At 45.6% G+C, this 22,768-nt stretch overlaps 1 protein-coding gene across 1 annotated transcript in view; it reads left to right on the top strand.

Moving 5' to 3' along the window:
- The window catches only part of FBXL20 (F-box and leucine rich repeat protein 20), a 658,452-nt gene that overhangs the window by 510,575 nt on the left and 125,109 nt on the right, over window positions 1-22,768 (top strand). The window contains exon 11 of the mRNA XM_086924342.1: window positions 14,698-14,758. Within this exon, the coding sequence (XP_086780468.1) occupies window positions 14,698-14,758 (61 nt within the window). The remainder of the gene's footprint in view (window positions 1-14,697; window positions 14,759-22,768) is intronic.

The raw sequence follows: 22,768 nt of genomic DNA, 5'->3' as shown, positions 1-22,768 counted from the left end.
TCCATGAGGAAGATAACTTCTCGTGGGCACATTGCCCAAGTTCCAAAGAACAGTCCAGATCCACCCATTGTTGAAGGGTATGCTGAAGTCCACCACATACACCTTCAATGAACTGGGTGGAGGAAAAAATATAAACCCTCCCCCAATGATCCATCAGGGGTCACGTCCCTGGGGATTCCCTGGCTGTGCTCACTGCTCACAAGTGCCAATGCTCTAGCCACTGGCAATGCTCCCCTGCCCAATAAAGAGAGCAAGAAGGTAGATCCTACTGAGAAGAGGGTTGCAGTGGGTGCTGCTCCAAATTGAAGGATTGCTAATTTAGTCAGCCTGATTCTCGGATATGATTGAGCGCATTGGGACGAAATGGAGGAGCTCATCCAGCATCTCCCAGAAGCATATAAGAAGAGGAATGAGGAGTAGGTGGCAGAAGGAAAGACCAACTGCTATGCCCTAAAGGAGGCTGACACCGCATCTAAAGGGGTTAATACCAGCGTCCTGATTAGATGCCATTCATGGCTCCTTATCTCGGTTTTAGCCCCGAAGTGCAACACCATTTGCTGAACCTAGCCTGCTCAGCCTACCGGGTGACCAATGCTGGAAAATAATTTTAAAAAGGACTCTGAGCCATGGGCGTCCTTGTTATGTGCATTTGTAGAGCTCAGTCGTACCCGAAAGGGTATCCTGGCGTTGTGTAGGGGTGGGAGCATAGCTCTGCAGGCTAGTTGAAGAGCCAGATCTTCAGCTTATTCCTGGATTCAGAAAGTGAGGTGGAGGCTCTGCTGTGGAGTGGACGGCCATTCCACGCTTTAGGAGCGATGAAGGAGAAAGTTCGACCTCCAGTTCTGTTCCTGTGTAGGTGTGGGGTGGTTGCGAGCAGGAGCCCAGCTATGCTAGCGGAGCTCCCTTTTGGGTGTTGTGATGTAGGTCCTGCGTGAGAGATTAAAGATGAGTCTCACCACTGCATTCTGGATGGTTTTAGTGGTCTGATGAGATGTTTGATCATCCTGGTGTAGAGAGAGATTCAATAGTCCAGCCTGCTGATGATGAGGGAGTGGGTGACAACTCTTTGAGGATTGTTAAAGAGCCATTTAAAACATTTTCTCATCATCTTCAGGGTGAGTAATCAGATGAGACGATGGTGTCGAACCTGAGCTGGCATTTTCAGCTTGTTGTCATTGGCGATTCAGAAGTTTCTGGGATGTGCTTTGGGGGGTGGGAGTGCGTCCGTGGTCGGCAGGCCACCAGGTGGAGTCCCACAAAGATGTTTTATTTCTTAAGATCACTACCTCTGTCTTGTTAGTGTTAAAGTTTGAGATAGTTGGACTTCACCCAGGCAGCTATTCAGACATGTAGGTAGTGAACTTGTCCCTCCTGTTAGGTGGTTTGTCCAAGAGGTACAATTTGAGTTGCGTGTCGTCGGCATAGGAGAGGTGCAGATGATGTTGGCCCAAAGGGTCGTGTAGGCGTTTTAAGTTCTCGGGCTTCTGAGAAGTACGACACCAGGTTGGCAGTGTGTTCTTCCTGTCAGGAAATAGCAGATACAGCGGTGGCTGGACTTTTCATGCCAATCTCATGTCATTGACTTCTGAGGGTGCGGTGTGATATTGTTTCAAAGGCTGCCAAGAGGTATATTAGGATGAGGGCTGCAATTTCTCTTTTATCCGGGATCATTTGGATGTCATTTTGTTGATGCGAAAAGAGCTGTTTTTGTGCTGTGATTGGGTCCGAATTGCGTAAAGTCGAAGAGCTGGTGGTTGACTTGATGTTTAGTTAGGCTTCCTATCATTGTTTTCGCAAGGATCTTTGCCAAGTAAGGTAGGAGGGACGTAGATTATTAGTTTGTAACTGTGGCAGGGTCTGCTGAGGATTTCTTCAGTAGAGCTGTGACGTGTTTCCAACTACTAAGAAGGTTTCTTTGTCAATGGAGGCGTTGAGGATGCTAGTGAGTACTTCAGTGTTGTGGATGGCTCCTTTGTTGAAGGCGTGGTGGATCTGAAGGGGCTCCGGAGGGGGTGGACTTCATTGTAGCCTGCAGTCTCTTCTATGGCGATACTAACAAAAAATTGGGCTACCCAATAGACCCTTGGAGGCTTGGGTAAATCAATCTTCTATGGTGATGGCGGTTCATGCGTTCAGGGTCCATTGTTCTGTAGATACCAGAAGGCTTCCTGTAAGGTAGATGGGGTACTAAACAAAAGGTAACATAACAGTAGTAAGGGCTATATGGGCTGCACCAGTAAAGAATTCCTCAAAATCTGATATACCACAAAGGTGCTCCCACTTGACTTGACCCCACTACTGAGTGGTCAAATTTCAGAGAAAACGAATTTCTTTTCTAATAACAAAGATAGTATCAAGGACCACATGAATATCTAAAGCAATTCAAATGTCAAGTACAAAAGCAATAAAATCTTTTAAATCATGGCATTAATGAAACATATGTAGACGGGAGTCTTGATAGTTCTTAAATACAGTTATTTTGTTTTTATTTTCACAATTAGAAGAATGAATACATGCATCAGCCGTAGACGACTGCCAAGAAGACTGAGGATATTTGTTCAGGAGACCTTACCTTCTTTACGCTACTTGGAATCCCAGCGATTATATATTAATTAAGAAGGATTTTTTCTGCATCTATTTATCAATAAAGAAACACTCCATTCTTTGAAATTCTTATCTCAACCGAAGAACAGAGGCTTTAATTTGGGTGATTGATAGCACGCTAAGGGGATTCACAACCAGAAATATAACTATTCTCCATCGGAAGGCCTGCTCCATTGGTATTGATACCACGTCATATTTTAACCCTGATGAAGTCCTTTTATGGACAAAACGCGTTGGCTGGGCTGATGCATGTATTCATTCTTCTAATTATGAAAATAAAAGCAACATAACTGAATTCAAGAACTATCAAGACTCCCATCTACATATGTTTCATTAATTCCATGATTTAAAAGATTATATTGTACTTGACATTTGAATTGCTTTAGATATTAGTGTGCTCCTTGATACTATCTTTGCAGGTAGGTGGGGTTCTGTTGGGGGGTGCGTGGGGGGAGTTATCATAAATGTACGTTGAACTTGCTGCTGAAGAAGTCTGAGAGATTGCTGCAGAAGTCTCGCGAGGGTGTGATTTTGGCTGTGGGTGCAGGGAATTGTCTAATAGACAAACTTTTTTTTTTGCTGTGGGTGCTGGCTTTTATGCTGTCTGCAAGGGCTGGTTGCTTGGTGATCTGGATTTCCTGCTGGTAGCATCTCCGGCAGATTTAAAGTTGTCCTTTTCCATTATGTTTTTGCTCAGTCTCTAATTGTGTTCCAGTTGCTTGCTAGGTCTTTGTTAACCTGAGTTCCTCTGTATACCAGCTGACTCGTGTTCTCATTCTAATTATTTTGACGTGTTTGAGGTGGACCAGAGTGTCAGTGCAGGTTATGATCCAGACAAGTTCTTAATGTTTTCTGTTACGTTACATATGCCTTTGCTTTAAAAAACATACTGTATTGTACATAGAAATATGAATATATGTGCAAGAGACACTAAACAACAACTGTTTTGTTGACAAGACATTATCCACCGCATGAGCAACAATCCCCTTGTTTAGAGGTAATAACATTTACAGATTCTTCATTCTCATGATGGAAGCATCTACATTCAAATACATAACCAATCCAAGTCAATATTTCAGCACTTTCAACCTCATCAATATAGATACAAACATTTCTTGCAACATCAGTAGAACTAATTCTAGCTACCATACTACCTGAGTTGTTGCCGATTACAGTGCTACCTCAGCTGCTACAGCATAGTGTCAAGATTAGAGAGAAGAATGGGAGCTCCTCATGCCAGCTTCACATCTACTCCCTCCCAGAAGACTTTGAGAAGCTTTAGGATTGAGCGCATTTATCTATGCTGGTATCTGGAGGATGATTTTACCTACTACACACTGTGGTGTAATCTTGCAAACACCATTAATGCAGGTTCTGTCTGAATTGCTACTGTCTCCTTGGGCAGATTGAACTCATCTTTACCTATAAGCCCAGCACTGCCTAAGATCAGTTGCCCCTTGGGTGCTGCTGGTTCAGCGAAACGGAAAGAAAAAAAATATTGATGTGCCTACAGAATCTAAAGAGGCACAAGGAGAGCTAAGTGTTGTATTGGGAAGATTATCTTCAGGGCGGATAGTAACAAAACAAATGGCATGATGATGTAGTTCCAGAAGACTGCTCAAAATCTTGGACATTTCAAAAAGGGAAGGAAAACGAGGGATACCATCACCTATTTCGATTTACTTTCAGAAATTGTTTCAATTTTTTTTAACCTATGATTTTTAACGAGAAACCGTGGTTGCTCCAAGAACAGCCATGACACTTGGTTAATTCTACTCCCGGGTGCCATAAGAGGGCACCTGCTTTTAAAACACCAGCCACTTATACAACATAGACATCTCTTCGGACAGCAGAGTCCTGATTCAGTCACATTTGCTGCAGCCGAATGCTATTCTAGAAACCTCATTGTTGTGCACCACCCCGAACTTCGGGATGGTAGAGGATTGGATGCCTAATGCCAACTTCAAAGCAGCAGTCCATCTCAATTTAATCCTGAGGCACAAGAACATGTCTAGCAAAATTTGAGGCAGCTGCCCTTGATCTTTGCAGAGAACAACCAGGCTCAGGAGGTGGCGCCCAGAGGTAGATTCTGGGTATACATTTCCAAGAGTTTAAGACTGAAACTCAGTTCATCGATATCTCTCCAGACTCTTGGATTTAATCCTCTTGTGGCTCCAGAACCAAATTTCAAGCTCACTACTGCGGCGATTACCAGTATATGCAGCATTTGTCGCATATATTCTAATCACACAGGCTGACTGCAGAGAACATCTTGTACCCATTAACATTCTAGATGCTGTGGGCACTTACATTCTGTCCACAATATAGCCAAAAGGATCGAAGTCAATATTTTGTGCAACACCATCTTTGCTGAGTAGTTTTGAAAGTGGTGCAGGATGTCAAGGAGAGTCAATGGAGTTCCATTGGGATGGGTGATGCGATCATATTCCTTCAGGCCCTGGATGAGACCTGCTGCAGCATGCAGGATACCCTTAAAGGGGTGCCAGTGTTAAGTGTGGGAGGCCACGTTGCAGGGTTTTACCACCATGTGAAAGTTGCAGGGCTTGAATAGCTGTTCTGGAGTCGCTTTCTAAAAGAAGAAACAGTATCACTTTGTCACTTTTCTTTTTCTGCAGTACTGTAAAACAACTAAAAGCTGGAGCCCTTTTCTGATTTATGGTAGCCTATCAAATGCTTCAGGAAGCACCCCTGCTGTTTAGTAGCACCCGCCCCCAATGTCATTTGACTGCTGAAGGACAAATATATGACCACCATGCACCTACCCTGTGCCTGTTTTCGCACCACAGATGTCCAGTCCCCCACTAAAACCCATATTTCATTGTTATAATTCAGGGTTCTGCCTTTCAAGTGTTTATCAACCAGTGGCTGCCTAGGAGGCACAAAAAACTCTTTCTACACCTTGACAACTACTTTCCGAAGCTGCATTTGCTAACAGTCCGGTTTATGAAGGAGAACTTGTGGCCTGTTTGCTTACACAAAGCTTACTTAGGGCTGCTGTTGTCCTGCCTCGATCTATCCTGCCACCTTGATATCTGACTGATCCTGCAAAAACTGGACAATGGAGGGAGCTAGACCTCACATGGAAACACAAGTTACACGTTATCTTAAAAAATCGATGACACAACTTGTTTGTTGGCTCCTCTTTTACAGTGAATTTCATCATGGATTCAAGGCAAGATTCCAGTGTATAAAAAGAAGAAACTTCCTCAAATTGCAGAAAACACTCAAGAGAGAGAACTGTTAGAATCTTGCTTTATTTCAAGCATAGTCCACAAAGTGTTTTGATTACACAACCTTTTTCAATTGTACAAGCCCCACTTGCCCATACAGAATATGAACACATAACAGTTGAAAAGTAAGACATATGTTCGAGGCATGTGGGCTGCTGAATTCATATCTGTGCATAGATCGCCGCCTAGTGTTGAGTCCGGATGATTGCACATTGTTGTCCTGGAAGAGTCTTCGAAGTATCACGAGATAGGTGGCTCCTCCCCTGGACTACAGTGCGCATGGGCATCCACTCCATCATCAGATTGTTTTTTTCGGCCATTGGGTTCGGATGCATATTTGTTAACTCAAGTTCAGAATCGATAAAAAACTTTCCTTTTGGCCAAAAGGCCTTTAGTTATCGTCGGTATTGTCTTTGCGATGGGTGCCCAGTTCTTGTTCCAGCTCGGTTCACGAGCCGGACATCCAGAGGAGCCGTGTAGCTTTTCGGCACTGAAGGCCCGGTCGACGCCAGAGGCCTTATCGACGATCCATCATGGAACGGAGCCCGTTCAAGAGATGTCCCGTTTGCAACTCCAAGTATCCTCACATCGATGTCCACCCGGTGTGCAACAAGTGCCTGTCTCCGGATCACGATGAAGCCAGCTGTATGGCTTGTTCTCGGTTCCGCTCCAAGAAGACGATTCGACTTCGACGCACAGCGCGCAAGGAGGCCCAGTAGACGGCACCTGACCCGGTGAACATCTTCGATGCCGAGGAGGATGAGGGAGTCGAGCAGGAAGTTGAGAGAACCTGTCTGATCCTGTATCGGAGGTAGACTCCAGTTACGATGCAGATGTTGAAATGGTCGATAATGAAGACGTCGTCGACGAGGTAGGAGACGACGATGTGGCCTTTGGGGCCGCGGAAGATAGCTTGAGCGAGGAGCTAGGCCCAACCGTTGGTACGGGGGCTGAGACCAAAACACTCAATAAGGCTCAGGTCGAGGGATCGCCACACGGCCTTACCTGAGATCGTACACTTGGTTCTACAGCCTCGCCTCGAGGCCCGGCTACGGACATTTCTAACGAGCCATCGGTTGACCGATCGAAATCGAAACCGAAAGCATCAGTGTCTACACAACCGAAAGCACTGGACGCAAAATCGAAACCAAAAGTGCGTATTGCTTTGGTCGGCTCGAAGGCCTCTGTACTGTCGGCACCGACGAAGCAAAAGAGTGTTATCGACCCGGTGAGGTCGCTAAAGGGTGTCGAGCCAAAGACCGGGGCACCGAAGAAACTGGCCAAGGACGTCGACCCGAAGAAGTCGGCGCCAAAAGCTGTCGACACAGACAAGGGACTCGGAGCTCAGAAGGTTCTCGATCCTAAGCGTCGACCAGACAAGGCTACAAGCGGTACAGACCTCGAGTCCATACCTGGTGGTGGCTCGAAGGAACCCGTCGAGTCAACACAGCCGTCCGCCTCCTTTTCGAAGCAGGTGTCGGACTCGCTGAAACGCATTAAAGAGAAGGCTTCTACTGTCGGACCGAAGGCTACTCCACCACCGAAGCCGGTCAGTAAACCTCCAAAATCGTCGGCACCCATTCAGTTCACACTGCCGCCGAAAGTGGTACCTAAGGCCTTCGCCCCTAGGACGGCCGTCGAAGCGACCAAGAAGGTTTCCACGGAGCCGAAGCCTACAACTGCGGAGGTGGTCACCAAGCATCGACAGCCTCCGCTTGAAGATCAGTTGAGGCAATTCCTCAACACCAAGACGGGTAGACTTTCTATTTACAAGCGAAAGATCGCCCCTGAACAGCCAATGGAGTCATATAAAATTCCATTAAAAAAGAAGGATTCTGCTACATCACCTCTTATCGTTGTACCTATATCACCACATGGCCAAGACACTGCTCCTATCTCGCCCACATACTCAGATGTGGAAGCAGGGGATGGTGACGATGAGGAGTACAGTTATCCTATAGACACTGATCCTGAAGATCACACTGAACCCTGGGCAGACGCTGCTGACCCAGGAGATCCACAAACTGCCCCGGACAGTCATGTCTATGCTGTGAAAACCTCGCCTACTGAAGACACTGCGGCGTTTAATGCACTTATTGAAAGGGCTAGCAAAAATCATGATGTCCAGCTCCATGCTGACCCTATTGAAGAGGATTTTTTGTTTGACACCTTCTCAACCTCAGACAGAACTGTCAAGACTCTACCAATGCTGAAGGGTGTCCTAAAACATGCTGAAGACATTTTTAAGGAGACCACAAGGGCAAGGGTGATAAACCCCAGAATTGAGAAAAAATATAAACCAGCACCTGGGGACCCTACCTATATCAAGGGACAGTTGCCGTTGGACTCTCTGGTTGTTTCCAATGCCCGGAAGAGGGTGAACTCGCAAACAACGGGTGATGCTCCTCCCCCTGACAAAGAATCTAAAGTGCTAGAAGCATCAGGGAAAAGGGTGGCAGCTCAAGCGGCCAATATCTGGCGCATTTGCAACACTCAGGCACTCTTAGCCAGATATGACAGGGCTCATTACGATACACTTGAAACCCTGTTACAAAACTTGCCAGATGAATATAAGGAGGAAGCAGAGATGCTAATACAGGAAGAGAAGCTTATATCAAACGCATCTATAAAGTGTGCGCTGGACGCAGCAGACAACGCGGCCAGGGCAATTAACGCAAGTGTGATGTTACGGCGACATGCCTGGCTGAGAATCTCCGGTTTCAAGCCCGAGATACAAACCACCATACTAAATCAGCCTGTTAACCCTGATCACTTATTTGACCCAGAGGTGGACACCACCTTGGAAAAAATCAAAAAGGACACTGAGACTGCAAAGTCTATGGGGACTCTACAGTCGCAGCAGTTCAGGGGTGGTTCCTTTCGTCGCTCCAACAATAGAGGAGTTTCCAGAGGCCAGCTGTCCCAGCAGACACAATACAGTAAAGGAGGCACGCAGACCACCTACACCAAACATAGTAGAGGTGGCTATCGTGGAAACAGCACCAAGGACAGAGGTCGTGGCAACAACAGCTCCCGATCCTCCGCCACTAACATACAGTGACGCCTTGTCACTGCCCCCCGACCATACCTCACCGGTCGGGGGGAGGCTACAACAGTTCCTGCCAGTCTGGAAATCCATCACTACAGGCTGGTGGGATAGGAAGCTTATCCAGTACGGTTATTGTCTGGAGTTAACATCCACTCCACCCAACATACCCCCAAGACACCGTCCTATGTCCACAGAGCATTTGCAATTATTGCAGCAGGAGGTAGTCGTCATGCTGCAAAAAGGAGCCATAGAGCTCGTGCCTGTGGAAGAAAAAGGTACAGGGGTGTACTCGCTGTACTTCTTGATCCCAAAAAAGGACCGGTCCCTCAGACCCATTCTATCAGAACACTTTCACATGCTCACATTGCACCGGGTTCTACCGTTACTCAGTCAGGGAGATTTCCTAGCAACATTAGATCTGAAGGATGCATATTTCCATATTCCGCTACACCCGTCACACAGAAAATACCTCAAGTTCACCATTCAGAATCAGCATTATCAGTTCAAGGTCCTCCCTTTCGGAGTGACGACGGCACCCAGGGTGTTTACCAAGTGCCTGGCGACAGTGGCTGCACACCTACGGAGACAGAACGTTCATGTCCACCCTTATCAGGACGACTGGCTTATCCAGGCAAAGTCGGCCAAGCAGTGTGCCGCCCACATGTCCCACACCATTCACCTTCTTCACGATCTGGAGTTTTCACTGAATTATCCAAAGTCCCACCTTCAGCCCGCCCACGTACGGCAGTATCTGGGCGCGACAATAGATACTCTGGCAGCCAAAGCACAGCCAAATTCAGTGAGGGTCAACAGCATACAATTGCTGATACAACAATTCAAGCCACAACACTCGCTTCCGGCACGAGTGTTCATGCAGTTGATAGGCATGATGGCCTCCTGCATCTTCATAGTCCCGCACGCGAGACTACACATGCGTCCGCTTCAGGAGTGCTTAGCACGTCAGTGGAATCAGGCTCACGGACAGTTGAAAGACCTAGTGTTGGTGACCGGTCGTGCATACAACTCTCTGCATTGGTGGAATCCACAAAACCTTTGCAGGGCCCGACCGTTCCAGGAGCCTGTGCCACAGATTATTCTGACGACGGACGCATCTCTCCAGGGATGGGGAGCTCATGTACTCCACTATACAGTGCAGGGACTATGGACAGCGCAGCAGAGGAAGATGCACATCAACCTTCTAGAACTGATGGCTATCTTCAGGGCGATGAAAGCATTCAAAGTACATCTGTGCAACAAGGTTGTGTTGATCCGGACAGACAACATGACGGCCATGTACTACATACAAAAGCAGGGAGGTACACACTCTCCACAGTTTTCTCATATGGCTCAGAGCATGTGGAAGTGGGCCATTCAGAGGAACATCTTCCTCATGGCGGAACACCTCCCGGGCAAGGACAATCAGATGGCGGACCTGCTCAGCAGGTACAGCCACCAAATGCACGAGTGGAAGATACATCCATCAGTACTCCAGCCGTACGTCCAGCGGTGGGGTCATCCAGAGATAGACCTGTTCGCCACAAAGGAAAACGCCAAATGCCAAAGCTTCGCCGCCAAGTTCCCACAGTCACAGGGCAATGCAATATGGATGAACTGGTCAGGCATATTTGCGTACGCTTTTCCACCAGCACCTCTAATACCGCTGGTGGCACGCAAGCTGAAGCAACACTCGATGACACTCATCCTGGTTGCTCCGACGTGGGCACGCCAACCATGGTACACCACGTTTCTAGAACTATCCGTGGTACCGCATCAAAGGCTGCACCTCACACCCAGGCTTTTGACGCAGAGCCATGGCGCCATTCAGCATCCAGATCCGAAACAGCTCAACCTGGCGATCTGGCTCCTGAGGTCTTAGAATTTGGCTACCTCAACTTGCCTCCTGACTGTATGGATATCATAAGGGAGGCAAGAAAGCCCACCACCAGAGCATGTTATGCTGCAAAATGGAAGCGGTTTGTCATTTATTGTGCCGACCACAACATCAACCCGCTAGATGCATCTATTCACAACATCATTTATCTGTTACATCTATACAAATGCAATCTGGCCTATGCTTCTATTCGTATACATTTGTCCGCAATAGCAGCTTATCTATAAAACAGGCAGCATCTCTCGCTTTTCAGAGTGCCTGCCATTAAAGCCTTTCTGGAGGGACTCAAACGAGTTATTGCTCCCCGACACCCACCAGCTCCTGAATGGAACCTAAATGTGGTCCTCACCAGACTGATGGGTCCACCTTTTGAGCCTCTACACTCATGCGAGATTCAGTTCTTGACGTGGAAAGTGGCTTTCCAAATAGCAATCACATCGCTACGACAAGTTAGTGAACTTCAGGCACTAACTATCCAGGAGCCATTCATACAGATTCACTCCAACAGGGTGGTACTCCGCACTAACCCTAAGTTTCTGCCTAAAGTGGTTTCACAGTTCCATATCAATCAGACTATAGAACTGCCAGTGTTCTTCCAAAATCCTGAGTCAGTGGCAGAGAGAATGCTCCACACACTAGACGTCAAAAGAGCTCTAATGTACTACATAGATAGGACCAAAGATTTTCAGAAAACAAAACAACTGTTTGTTGCCTTTTCGCCACAACACAAAGTCAACCCCATTTCCAAAGCAGGTATAGCCAGGTGGATCGTTAAGTGCATTCAGATTTGCTATCAAAAGGCCAAGCGCACATTAACGGTTCCCCCAAGGGCCCACTCCACGCGAAAGTTGGGGGCCTCCATGGCTTTCCTTGGAAATATTCCTTTAGAAGACATATGTACAGCAGCCACATGGTCTACCACACACACATTTACAAAACACTACTGCGTAGATGTGCACTCCAAACAGCAGGCAGCTGTAGGGCAGGCTGTTCTAAAAACACTTTTTCAAATTGCTGCAGCTGGCACAGGCGGCCGCCGCTAATGGAGGGACTGCTATGTATTCTATGCACAGATATGAATTCAGCAGCCCACATGCCTCGAACCGAATATGCTACTTACCAGTATGCATCTGTTCTTGGCATGTAGGGCTGCTGACATTCATATCGCCCCCCTCCTCCCCGGCGCCTGTAGCGGCTGCAGCACTCAGAATTACTCTTAGAATGGACATCACTTACGGTGTTACACTCCATCTTTGCCACAATGGCAAAAACAATCTGAGGATGGAGTGGATGCCCATGCGCACTGTAGTCCAAAGGGAGGAGCCACCTATCTCGTGATACTTCAAAGACTCTTCCAGGACAACAATGTGCAATCATCCAGACCAAACACTAGGCGGCGATCTATGCACAGATATGAATGTCAGCAGCCCTACATGCCAAGAACAGATGCATACTGGTAAGTAGCATATTCGTTCATAGGCCACTTAACAGCCAGTTCAAAATTGATTCCACTGAAAAAGTAGACCATATATACCTTATCCACCAAGATCAAATCATAATAGTGGTCTGTAATATTTCATAGACCCATTCAATCATCCTGGCTGTTAATATTGCAGTTTGAGCTTCCATCTATCGTTCTATCTACATAAAAACATCAGTTCTATCGCAGGATGCTTAACTCCCCCATTCGCAACCTCAAAATAGGTCACCCATCAGGACAATCAGAAGATCAAAAAACAGCTGCCACAATTAGATCGCAGCCCGCTGAGAGTGGTGTTCTACCTGTGGAGCAAGACCAAGTGAATCTATTACGGACTCAGATGAACCACAGAGGTAAAGGCATCAAATACTGGTAATGTGAACGCAGAGAACAGTCCTTTCAATGACCGTTTGCTAGATGTGCTTATCTGTCATTTCTCCTGATCCTGATGGTGCCCAGGAAAAGGGAGAAATCATGCACCTCAAGTCACATAGGCCATGTTTGGGCAGTGGTCCTACTCCTGCCATGTACCAGTTTTCCCTTCACACTCTTGGTCTACCAGCTTTGGTGTCTCGGACAGAAAGACCTGTACAATCTATCCCAGATTGCCTCATTTGGAGGCATAAATCCTGAGCGGTTGAAAATGTAATACCTTGACTGCTGGAGGGTCCCTGCTAGTAGTTCCTGTCAACCATTAAACCTTTAAAATGAAGTGGAAACTTGTTTGCCACTCATGAAGGTAGACTTATATGCATCCTTTCTCTTTACAACCACATCCTCTGTTATTTCAACTACTATTGCATGTTAAGTCAGGTATCAAATGTGTTTACATCACCCCAGAATGAAGGTTTAGAAGCACCTACAACGCTGCATCACTTTGAACCGCTAAGCATTTACGAAGGGACTATTTTTCATTCAGTTAAGAAGCTCCATATTCCTTCAGAATGTGGAGCCTAAAATAGTCCTGAATTCTTTCTTCGTATACTGCTCTATTGCTAAACATGCATCCTCTAGCCGACCAGAAGAGATTCATGCTTTCACCATAAAGAAACCATTTTTTTTACCTAGCTTTCTTTTTTTGGAGAAAGTTATGCTACACACCAACCATATGAAAAGTTAATACAAACTTTCATCTCAGTAAACCCATGATTTTGCATATTTGTTTCCAAACCATTTCTGAAGCATTATCATTTCATTGTCTGGATTGAAGTTGCTGCATGATATTATACTTGCACTCCTCGGATCAACCGTTCATTGCCCTTTTCAGGATAATAACGTTTTTCAAAATGAATCACAGCCAGGTGGATCTCGGCCTTCTGCGTTCAAAAAGCCAATTGTCTGATTGCCCTACAGTGCTCATTCCTTCTGTGGAACCGTTCCATTACAGAAATATTGCAAGCAGCCGTTTTGAAAAGCTGCCACACTTTTCAAAAAGCACCAATGCCATGACATGCGTGCTGGATGAACAATAGAGTTGGCAAGTTGTTCTGAGAATCCCTTCACATGAGGTGAGCCTATACCATCTATTTCTGTTTAGAGATGTACTTCTACTTTTTGTTGATTTAAGAATGTGAATCTGTGACATTCCCAGTGCTGGTGATAAGTTACTTTCTGTAACTAAAGGTCTCCATCATTGACATCTGACATAGATTCACATGCAGACCACCTTCCACTCTGGTTTTAATACGCATTACCAATTATTTTACATACTTTGTACCATGAAGCCCTAAGGCTCATTTCCATTGGTGTAACAGGTGTTGAGGAAGTTACAATACTAAGTAACCACTGATGTATTGTCATCCAGGTATGTTAACATAATTTACTGCTGTAATATTACTGACACTCACAGCTTGACACCGTTGATTGATTCATGCATGTGAATCTAAGAAAATAACCAGTGCTGGAGAAATCGAGTTACAGGTACGCATTTTTTAAATTTCTTTCCCATTTTTTGATGACGTTGGAGTGCCCTGTCTGCTATGACATGCTCCCATGTCTGACCCACAGATAGTATTTGCAATTTCTTTAGATGTTCTTTGCCTTCTTGACATTGGGAAATGCACTTTCTCATACATTTTGTTGGTCCCTTGCCCCACAAAGTTTTTTTCTGTTTTTGTATTTCTTTTATTTTTCTACATTGAGCATCATATTTGTAATAAGAGATGCATTGGCTAGGTGCTGGAATGACATTTGCTTATTGGTTCTTTGCGCTCTTGACTCTGAAATAGTTTTTTCTTCCCCTCGTTTAGTGTTCTTTACTCTGTAAAACACTTATCTCTAAGGAGAGATTGCCAGATGCGTTTGTCAAATGGGATCTGTCTTTAATTTTCGTATTCCTAACTTTAGGAAGCTGTAATGGGGCGTGTGTGTCTGTCTAATGCCTCAATGTTGTATGCCCATTGAACACCTTGTGTTTCTGCAGAATACTGGAGGTGGCACGCTGCTCTCAGCTGACAGACGTGGGCTTTACTACGCTTGCCAGAGTAAGTATCAGATGGGCATGTGGTGTTCATCGTTCACAATGAAGAAGAAATATTCAAGAGTTGGTTACAAAACTGAATTTTGAAGTCCTTTGGTATGTATTCATAAACTCCAAGATTGTGTCTAGACAGTGATGTATCTCTCCTATAGTCTGTATTGGTTCCGGATTTCATTATCTCTATGCAGATATTGCAAATGATTGCAGTGCACCAGGCATGCAAGTTGTTCAGCCCTCCTCCTCCCAGCCTGCTGAATTCTACAACACTGCTAGGTAGGCTTGGCATTAAGACTGAACATTTTTGCCCCAATATCTGTGAATGGCCTGGATGGTTCCCACTTACTCCGGCATACTGCACAATAAATCTAATATAACAGGGATTTCATGTCCATCCCATGCTCTGACAGGGAGAGGGTAGAGCTGGGCTGTTCTCTCCTCTGACTGTCTTAAACCCTGACATACTGCATTAAGTCATCAACATTTAGAACAAAAAGAGATCTTGTTCCACATCCATATTCAGCATGTGACTTCATGTTACTACCAGCGTAGCAAATTAGATGTTCTCGTATGTGACTTAGCTTCAAAGGGTACGGACATACTATCCAAACTTGCAAGAAGGACTGGCCCATTTACTCTAGTTTACGCTCCCAAGGAAATCTGTCTGTTTTATTTCAAAACAATCGATGCTATAATTGACTAATTATACTGTATGCCAGAGTTAATGGGAACCACACCAGCCATTCAAAGATATATCATTGGACAACTGCTTCTAGTGGTTAAGTGTGTGAAACATGAAGGTCACAGGATGGAAATCCAGCATTCCCAGTCATTTTTTGGAATACAGTAAATGAGTACGATTGAGTTGGGTAATGGGTAACGCATATGTTATTAGCACTTCCAGACTAGACAATTGGTTTAGTATTCGCTATGTAACTGTAGTAATCGTTATTATTTTTATTATAGTACCCCCTTGACGCGAGTCTTCTTGTGTATCTTCTCTTGTATACTTGTGCACGGGTTTTCAAAGAGAGAAAGACTATCTCTAGTAAGAACTTCAGTCTTTTAAGATGATTTTATTTTACTTCAGCAGCTATCACTTATGCGTTTTGATGAAATCCACCTCAAAATCTTAGTCACATTGCTGCAACTACTGACACCAGCTCAGTCCATTTGAACTCGGACTTACAATCAAAATTTACACACACTATCCTCTCACAAATGTTGAGGCTCCACAATGTCAAAATAGTGATTTATGTTGCATTTTGCAGTTATTACCTCCAGGCCTTGACTTGCAGGGAAAATGCTAGCTTCTAAAAGTTTAATGCACAGGTCTCAAGACAGTATAAACTTCACTTAACCAAAGAGTAATCTGGAACAGACTGTGGCTTCATCTGTAACACATGTACCATTGTACAGGCTCAAAGAAGTATTTGTTATGTGTGTTCTTTTGTAGGCTGTTTCCCAAATCAGAAAATTTTAGTGCAGCAGGCGATCACCCTTGTCCAGGACACAACCCAAGCCGGATTGCATAACTGCGACAATAGAGAGAACATCACCTCACCAAAATTCTGTTGCCTTTGTGCCACCTAGAAAAGGTGGTTAATTGTCTTTGTCTTCATGCTCTCCATTCACTATAAATTGAGACATATTTCAGGAACTGGCATGGTCGATCAAGTCAATTGCTGCAGATAAAGAATTTCCAAAAGCAGTTTGGAATTACATTGAACTGCTGTGTTTGTGTTTCATTGGAGGCAGGGACATGTTGGACATTGGTGTTTTCCACATTTCGGGTTCTTGATCCCAAGCTCTGGTCAGTACCGTAGTTACCTGTGATGAATGTGCTTTTGAATGGCATTACTCTTTTTGTCGCATGCGTAAACTGAACCTTGCAGAACATCAACATCGAACCTACTAAGCATTGGACGTCTTGCATGCAAGCACAAAGACTTTTCAGTTGACCTAAGTAGACTCAATGGCTGCCCTCTAGCCAAAGAAATACCTTTATCCTTTCTCCCTCTGGCTGCTAAAGCAAAACAAATGAGTATGAGTGGGCTGTTGGTACAGAAGTCTGCGGCATGGCTTTTCGAACATGTTACATGCAGTCCTGCTCATTTTCATGACCTGCTTTGTTTTTACTTTAGTGAATTTAAGTTTGTGACACCAGTGTGGGTACTACACCTTTTAGCAAGAAACATGTGACAGTTTATCTTAGCCCTACTGAAAGGATGTACTCACAAAATGTGCCTACTACTGGAGTAAGAGTACCTGGGGCAGGTAACAGGGATACTCCCCACACTTCCTATCCAGTCCTCTGGATATACCCTTTAGACCTCAGCATGTCCTGAAGGATCACTTCTCCATACTCCACAGAGAGGTTCAGGCTCTCTTGGTCAACAGAGCCCTTCTTTTCAGATTATGTGGAGATTGGCAGTGGACTAGAGTTCAGTGGTAAAGGTCTCCAGGTAGGGAGGGTGCACAGCAAATATTCCCTCTAAAAATCTAAACAGTCTCTCAGTGCTCGCCTTCTTTCTATGTGTATGCATTCTTCACTCTTGCTTGACTTGAATGGTTAGTGTTGGTTTGGGACATTAAGTGCATGTCTGCAGAAGGTAGTGGTTTCTCTGCAAGCTGTTCCTTGTCCTTGATGAACATGACAGGTTTCCATTCCATTTATCTATTGCTATATCTGAAGATGTAGTCATCTGGTGGATGGGGGCAGGAATCCTAATCTCCTATATTAGAAGAGCAGATTTGCCATGAGAGCAGTGAAAAGTCCTCCTCCCAATTTCTCTTTACTTCTGCTCTCCCCTAATGACCAAACCTTTGTTTCTGATTGAGATTTCTAACTGCAGATTCCTCTCCTTTTGATTTTTTTTTTTCCGGACGCCAGACTGGAACTGGAAACTTTTCAATCCCCTTCCACACCGAGAAGTGGCGCTGTGTAGCCAGACCCGCCATTCAAAGATGTAGAGGAATTAAAATATCCAGTCAAATTCTGAATCAATTTAACAGTGACTCAGCTATGCGTCAGATCGATCCTACTCCGTATAGAATGTTGAGGCCCCCATATATGTATCACCTCTTTGTGCTGAAATCAGTTCCTTACTTTCCTTGCCTTCCAACGCGTGTACTGTACTAGCAGTGCTGTCTGACTGACTTTTATTTCTTCAGGCAAATCTTTTTTCCTTCGAAAACATTTCACAGTGTGCAGATATGGGCCCTAAAAGTAGAGATTATGTGGCATGCTGTGACTGTTACTGACACATGTCAGTGACACACTCATGATGTCTGCCTCTGGTGCCTTGGTACCTTACCGGACTCTAAGATATGCCCTTGTTATGTGAAGATGAATTGCGAAGGTGATCACGAAGCTAAGTTAGTCATTGCCAAACTTCTCAGTAAAAAGAGGTTGATAGCACGGATGCACTTGTTTCTGATGCTGCTAGCATGAACATTCCAAATCGAAGTCACGTAATTTAGATAAGTTGAGGAAATCCTATAAAAGCATAAGAAGTTGAAGCATGGGCCTCTGTCTTCCTGCCACTCACACAGTTTGAAATTGTGCGGCACCCTGGGTATCTCCAGGCCACGAGCTGTTCTGTGGAACGAACCCCAGCACTGTTCCCGCTCTTACACTCCATCGAGTGGACTGCTACAATGGCTGAACTCATTCTCCTGAGAGAGGCTGTGGAGAAAATGTTTAGTACCTCACCGAATCCCGCTGGTATATCTTCAGGCCCCAAGGATCCGTGGTGGCTGCCAGTCTCGGGATCTCTTCGGTGGATATGTCTCTGATACTGACAGCACCATTCTAATTCTGCCCAAGGTTAGCCCCTTCCTGGAGCACAGCGCCACCGGTTTCAGCCTCAGTGTAGTATCTGATGCCATTGACTGTGCCACAACAGGCACCACTGGCCCGAACCTCGACACCAGGAACACCAACGCCAGATATGTATCAAATAGTTTTATTAGACTCAGAACCTCAGCCCCAGTCCATTGGCCCTTGAAATGACGATGAGGACTGTGGAGGTGACCTTTAGGATGCCAGTGATCTGGACATCACACCAAACACTAGGTTATCCTCTGTAAACCAAGCTATGGCTACGGAAGATTCTGTCTTCTTCATCTTGGTGATCAGGAGGGTGGCGGAAGTCCTTGATCTTAGTTTCTCTATGCAGGAAGTAAAGTCTGATGTTTTAACTAAGGTTCTTAATCCAGTACAGGCGAGTTATGAACCTATACTACCTTTTAATGAGGCCCTCATTGACTAGTCAGCATCTGATCAAAACTAGGATCTTGCCCTCCAGTAAGTAGACTTGCGGAAAGACGACATAAGCCTGCCACTGGAAACCCTGAATTTCCCAACCACAGATCTTGGTGGTAAAGGCATCAACCAGCCTCCTAAAAACGAATTTGTTCCCTACCACCCCACAGGGAGTCCAAACCAATACACATTAGCGAAACAGGTGTTTTGAGTACCAGTCTCACTCTAAGATCCGTAAATACTTCTCGCCTCGTAGGCAGGTACTTGCATACATTGTAGGACAGGGTGGCACACGCCTTGCCACTAGTCCTAGAAGAGATTAGACCGACTCTGAATGGCTAATCTTGGATGGTCAAGACATGACAAAGTACACAATCTGCTGAGATCTGGTAAGGCAGTCTAAGCCAGTGTGGTGCTTTGTTGCCTCATCTGGTTTCACTCCATTAGATTTTTTTAACGGTTGTGCAACTGTCCCACATGGACATGCCCTTTGATGGCTTAAAATTATTTGGAGCAAAGACTGACTCTGCCCTGGAAAGATAAAAACGGAGCCTCCTCTCTTTGTCTAGTTCAGCGGGTTCTGCAGTTCCCCCGACAACAACTGCCCTTCTGAAGAATCAAAAGGGGTTATCAGCAGAGAAAGCGCCCAATACATACCTCTGCATCAACAGGCCTCCCAGTCCTTTTGATGGTAAGGCCGGGGGAGTAGGCTGACAGCATTTAGGCCCTCAGGGGCCTTGTGCTACCCATACCCTAATCCCTGCCCACACAGCTTCTGCAAAACCACTTCAACTTGTCCTTGGCGAAACGTTGTTGCCCCACCAGAAGTGGAATAACTTTTTTACCTCCCTTGATGTCAAAGCATTACGTCAGACCAGTAGATGCTCCAAATCGTGGAACACAGTCACTCTCTACCCTTCCTATCTTCTGGATATGCCACCTACACCACATCTCCTTCCGGAGGGCCGCTGGTCCATACTCTGCAGAGAAGACTGTGTCAATAATGCTGGCATCCAGGGACTGGCCCTTAGGTGGATCTCCTCCTTCTTGGACAATCGTTTTCAGGCAGTTCGTCTTGGCAATTTTTCAGCTGAGAAGGTTAGGTTGACATGCGAAGTCCCCCAGGGGTCCTCTCTTTCACCCCTTCTTTTTAATTTTCATATGTCACCTTTGATCTGCTCTCTTTGCAACAGTAAAGTTGCCGCCTTCAACTATGCTGATGATCTTCAGTTGGTGTTTGATATTGATTCTTCTACCACTTCAGTGTCTAACTTCCAATCCACCATGAACCTCATTAGCGATTGGATGTATGCCAGCCAACTTAAGCTCAACCCTGACAAGATGGAGCTGATTCTGACCGGAGGCTCTTCTAATCCTTGGAACCCAAACATTTGGCCTCCTCGTTTAGGTAATCCCCCTTGCCCAGCTGAATCTGTAAAAAATCTTGGTGTTATAATAAGCAAAGATCTGTCTATGAAATCCCAGATCGGCGCAGTAGTATCATCTTGCTTTATTCATCTACGGCGAGTATGGAAAATCTGTAGGTTTTAACCACTGAAGCTTTAACTCTGGTCCTTCGTGCGCTGGTTATCTCCCGCATTGATTATGCCAACTCACTTTATGTTGGCATTCCTGCCTATCAGCTCCATCGCTTACAACTGGTACAAAACCAAGCAGCCAGGCTCATTTTCCATCAACCCAGACATCAACATGTTTGCCCTTTGATGAAGAGCCTTCACTGGCTCCCGGTGGCTAAACGTTGTGTATTTAAATTGGGATGTACCATCTTCAAAGCCCTGGCCGGCCTAGGACTGGCATTTATTTCTTCCTTGATACATCGTTATACTCCTGTCCGTGAACTCCGTTCTTCTCATTTGAACTTGCTTATCACCCCCTTTGTCAAACGAAAGAAGCATGGTGGTCTGAGATTCTCTTCTCTGGCTCCTCAATTTTGGAACTCCTTCCCTATGGAATTCTGATCAGTAACTTCCTACACTCAGTTCAGAACTCTTCTAAAAACCTATCTGTTCTCTCTGGCATATGAGTAAGCTTTTGTTACTATTCCACTGCTACACCCCGTCCACAGCGCCATGAAACCGCTTGGTGTAAGTGCGCTATATAAACGATTTAAACATAACATAACAAGATAACAACATTGTTTTGGCCAACAGAACATTAGAGAAGGTACCAACATTAGACCAGGACTGGTTGGTACTCCTGCTACTTTCTGGTGGCGAAGAAAGATGGATGCCTTTTCCCCATCCTAGACCTTCGCCCTCTGTCATGAAACCTCTAGCCTGCTAACACATATTGAGCAGAGAATGCCCAACCTGACCATGCCCTGCCCTTCTTATTCTTGCAGAACGGCGACTTTCCAACATCCCCGTTTGATCAGGAAGGTATTCGGGCTCCTTTAACAGAAACCAAGTACGGGACATAAACCCCGCCCACAAGGAATGCGTCACATATATCGTATTCCCTGAGCCAATGGATCGCGGCGATCCTGAAAACATAAACCCCGGAAAAAGCCAGTTAGAGGGGTGCCTTATGGGAAGACACCCGAAGAAGATGCAAACAACGCAGCCCACCTCGAGGAATCTAGAAACCAGCTGTGGACAGAGCAGGAAGAAAGAGGCGAAGCCACGAACCACAGAAATGACGCAGAAGCGGGAGCTGCGAAAGTAGAGTCCGCTGCACCACAAGAGGAGTCCAGCGATACCATGCAGAAGTGAGCCACGTTTCTGGAGGAGGGTGGCTGACAGAGGTACAGGCGCGTTCAAGAGCACTTAGCAGGAGGCGGGGTTCAGATGCGACATAAAGGCTGCAATAGAACAAACTCCCTACCTGCAACGCCCTCCCCTCACAATTGGTGGATTTTGGGTTCAGGTGCAGAAGATCCCTTCACTCCTTCCCTGACAAAACCAGACCCTAATGCCAGGTCATTAATTTCGGTTCAATGTTTTTTTTTCTTCAAGAGTTCTAACGCAAAGAAGACTCCTGGTGGGACCTCTCGTTGAAACAAAACAAACTGAAGACGCCAGAGCTATTCTTTTCCCTTATTCAACAAAGTAAGAACTTGTATACGTACATTTGTGTTCAATAAAAAGAAAGATAACGAAGGAGAAACAAGCCTCACTCCATCTTTTCCCCCCAGTTCAGACCACACCTTCTCTAGATGGACAAGTTCAAGATGCTCATCTTGGCCCAAGATCTGTCAGCCCTGGATACAGGAGACTGGATGGTAGTGCTAGACTTACAGGATGCCTATTTTCAAAATCCCGTCCTTCATTCCCCCAGACATTACCTGCCGTTTCAGTTAGTCCACAAACAGTTTGTTCTCTGTTCTCCCCTTTATACTTACCAGTGCACCCTGGGTGTTTCCCAAGGTAATTGGGTGGTTGTAGCCCATCTGCCGAGGCTGGGATTACTAGTCGTTCAATACCTTGATGACTGTCTACTGAAGGCGGGCTCACCTCAAACTGTTGTAGGCCACCTCCAGACGATGGATGATCTGTTGACATTGTTGGGCTTTTCCATTCTGAAGTCGTCACACCTGACTCCTATACATTAGGCCTCTTGCATCATTTCCATCCTGGAAACGCTGATTTTCTGACGCTGCTTTTCTGAGTACAAGAGATTCGGGCTATAATCTCTGTTTCTGCCCTTGAGTTGATTCTCAATAATTGTGGCTTGAGGCTTTTGGTCCTCTTAGACTCCCTGCATCCTGCTTGTGGGCCACGCTAGGTGGCA

Source organism: Lissotriton vulgaris, chromosome 5 (assembly GCF_964263255.1).
Source record: "Lissotriton vulgaris chromosome 5, aLisVul1.2, whole genome shotgun sequence".
NCBI classification, from domain to species: Eukaryota; Metazoa; Chordata; class Amphibia; order Caudata; family Salamandridae; genus Lissotriton; species Lissotriton vulgaris.
Note: the sequence above shows the minus strand (reverse complement) of the source record. Positions and strands in the feature narration are given on the sequence as shown.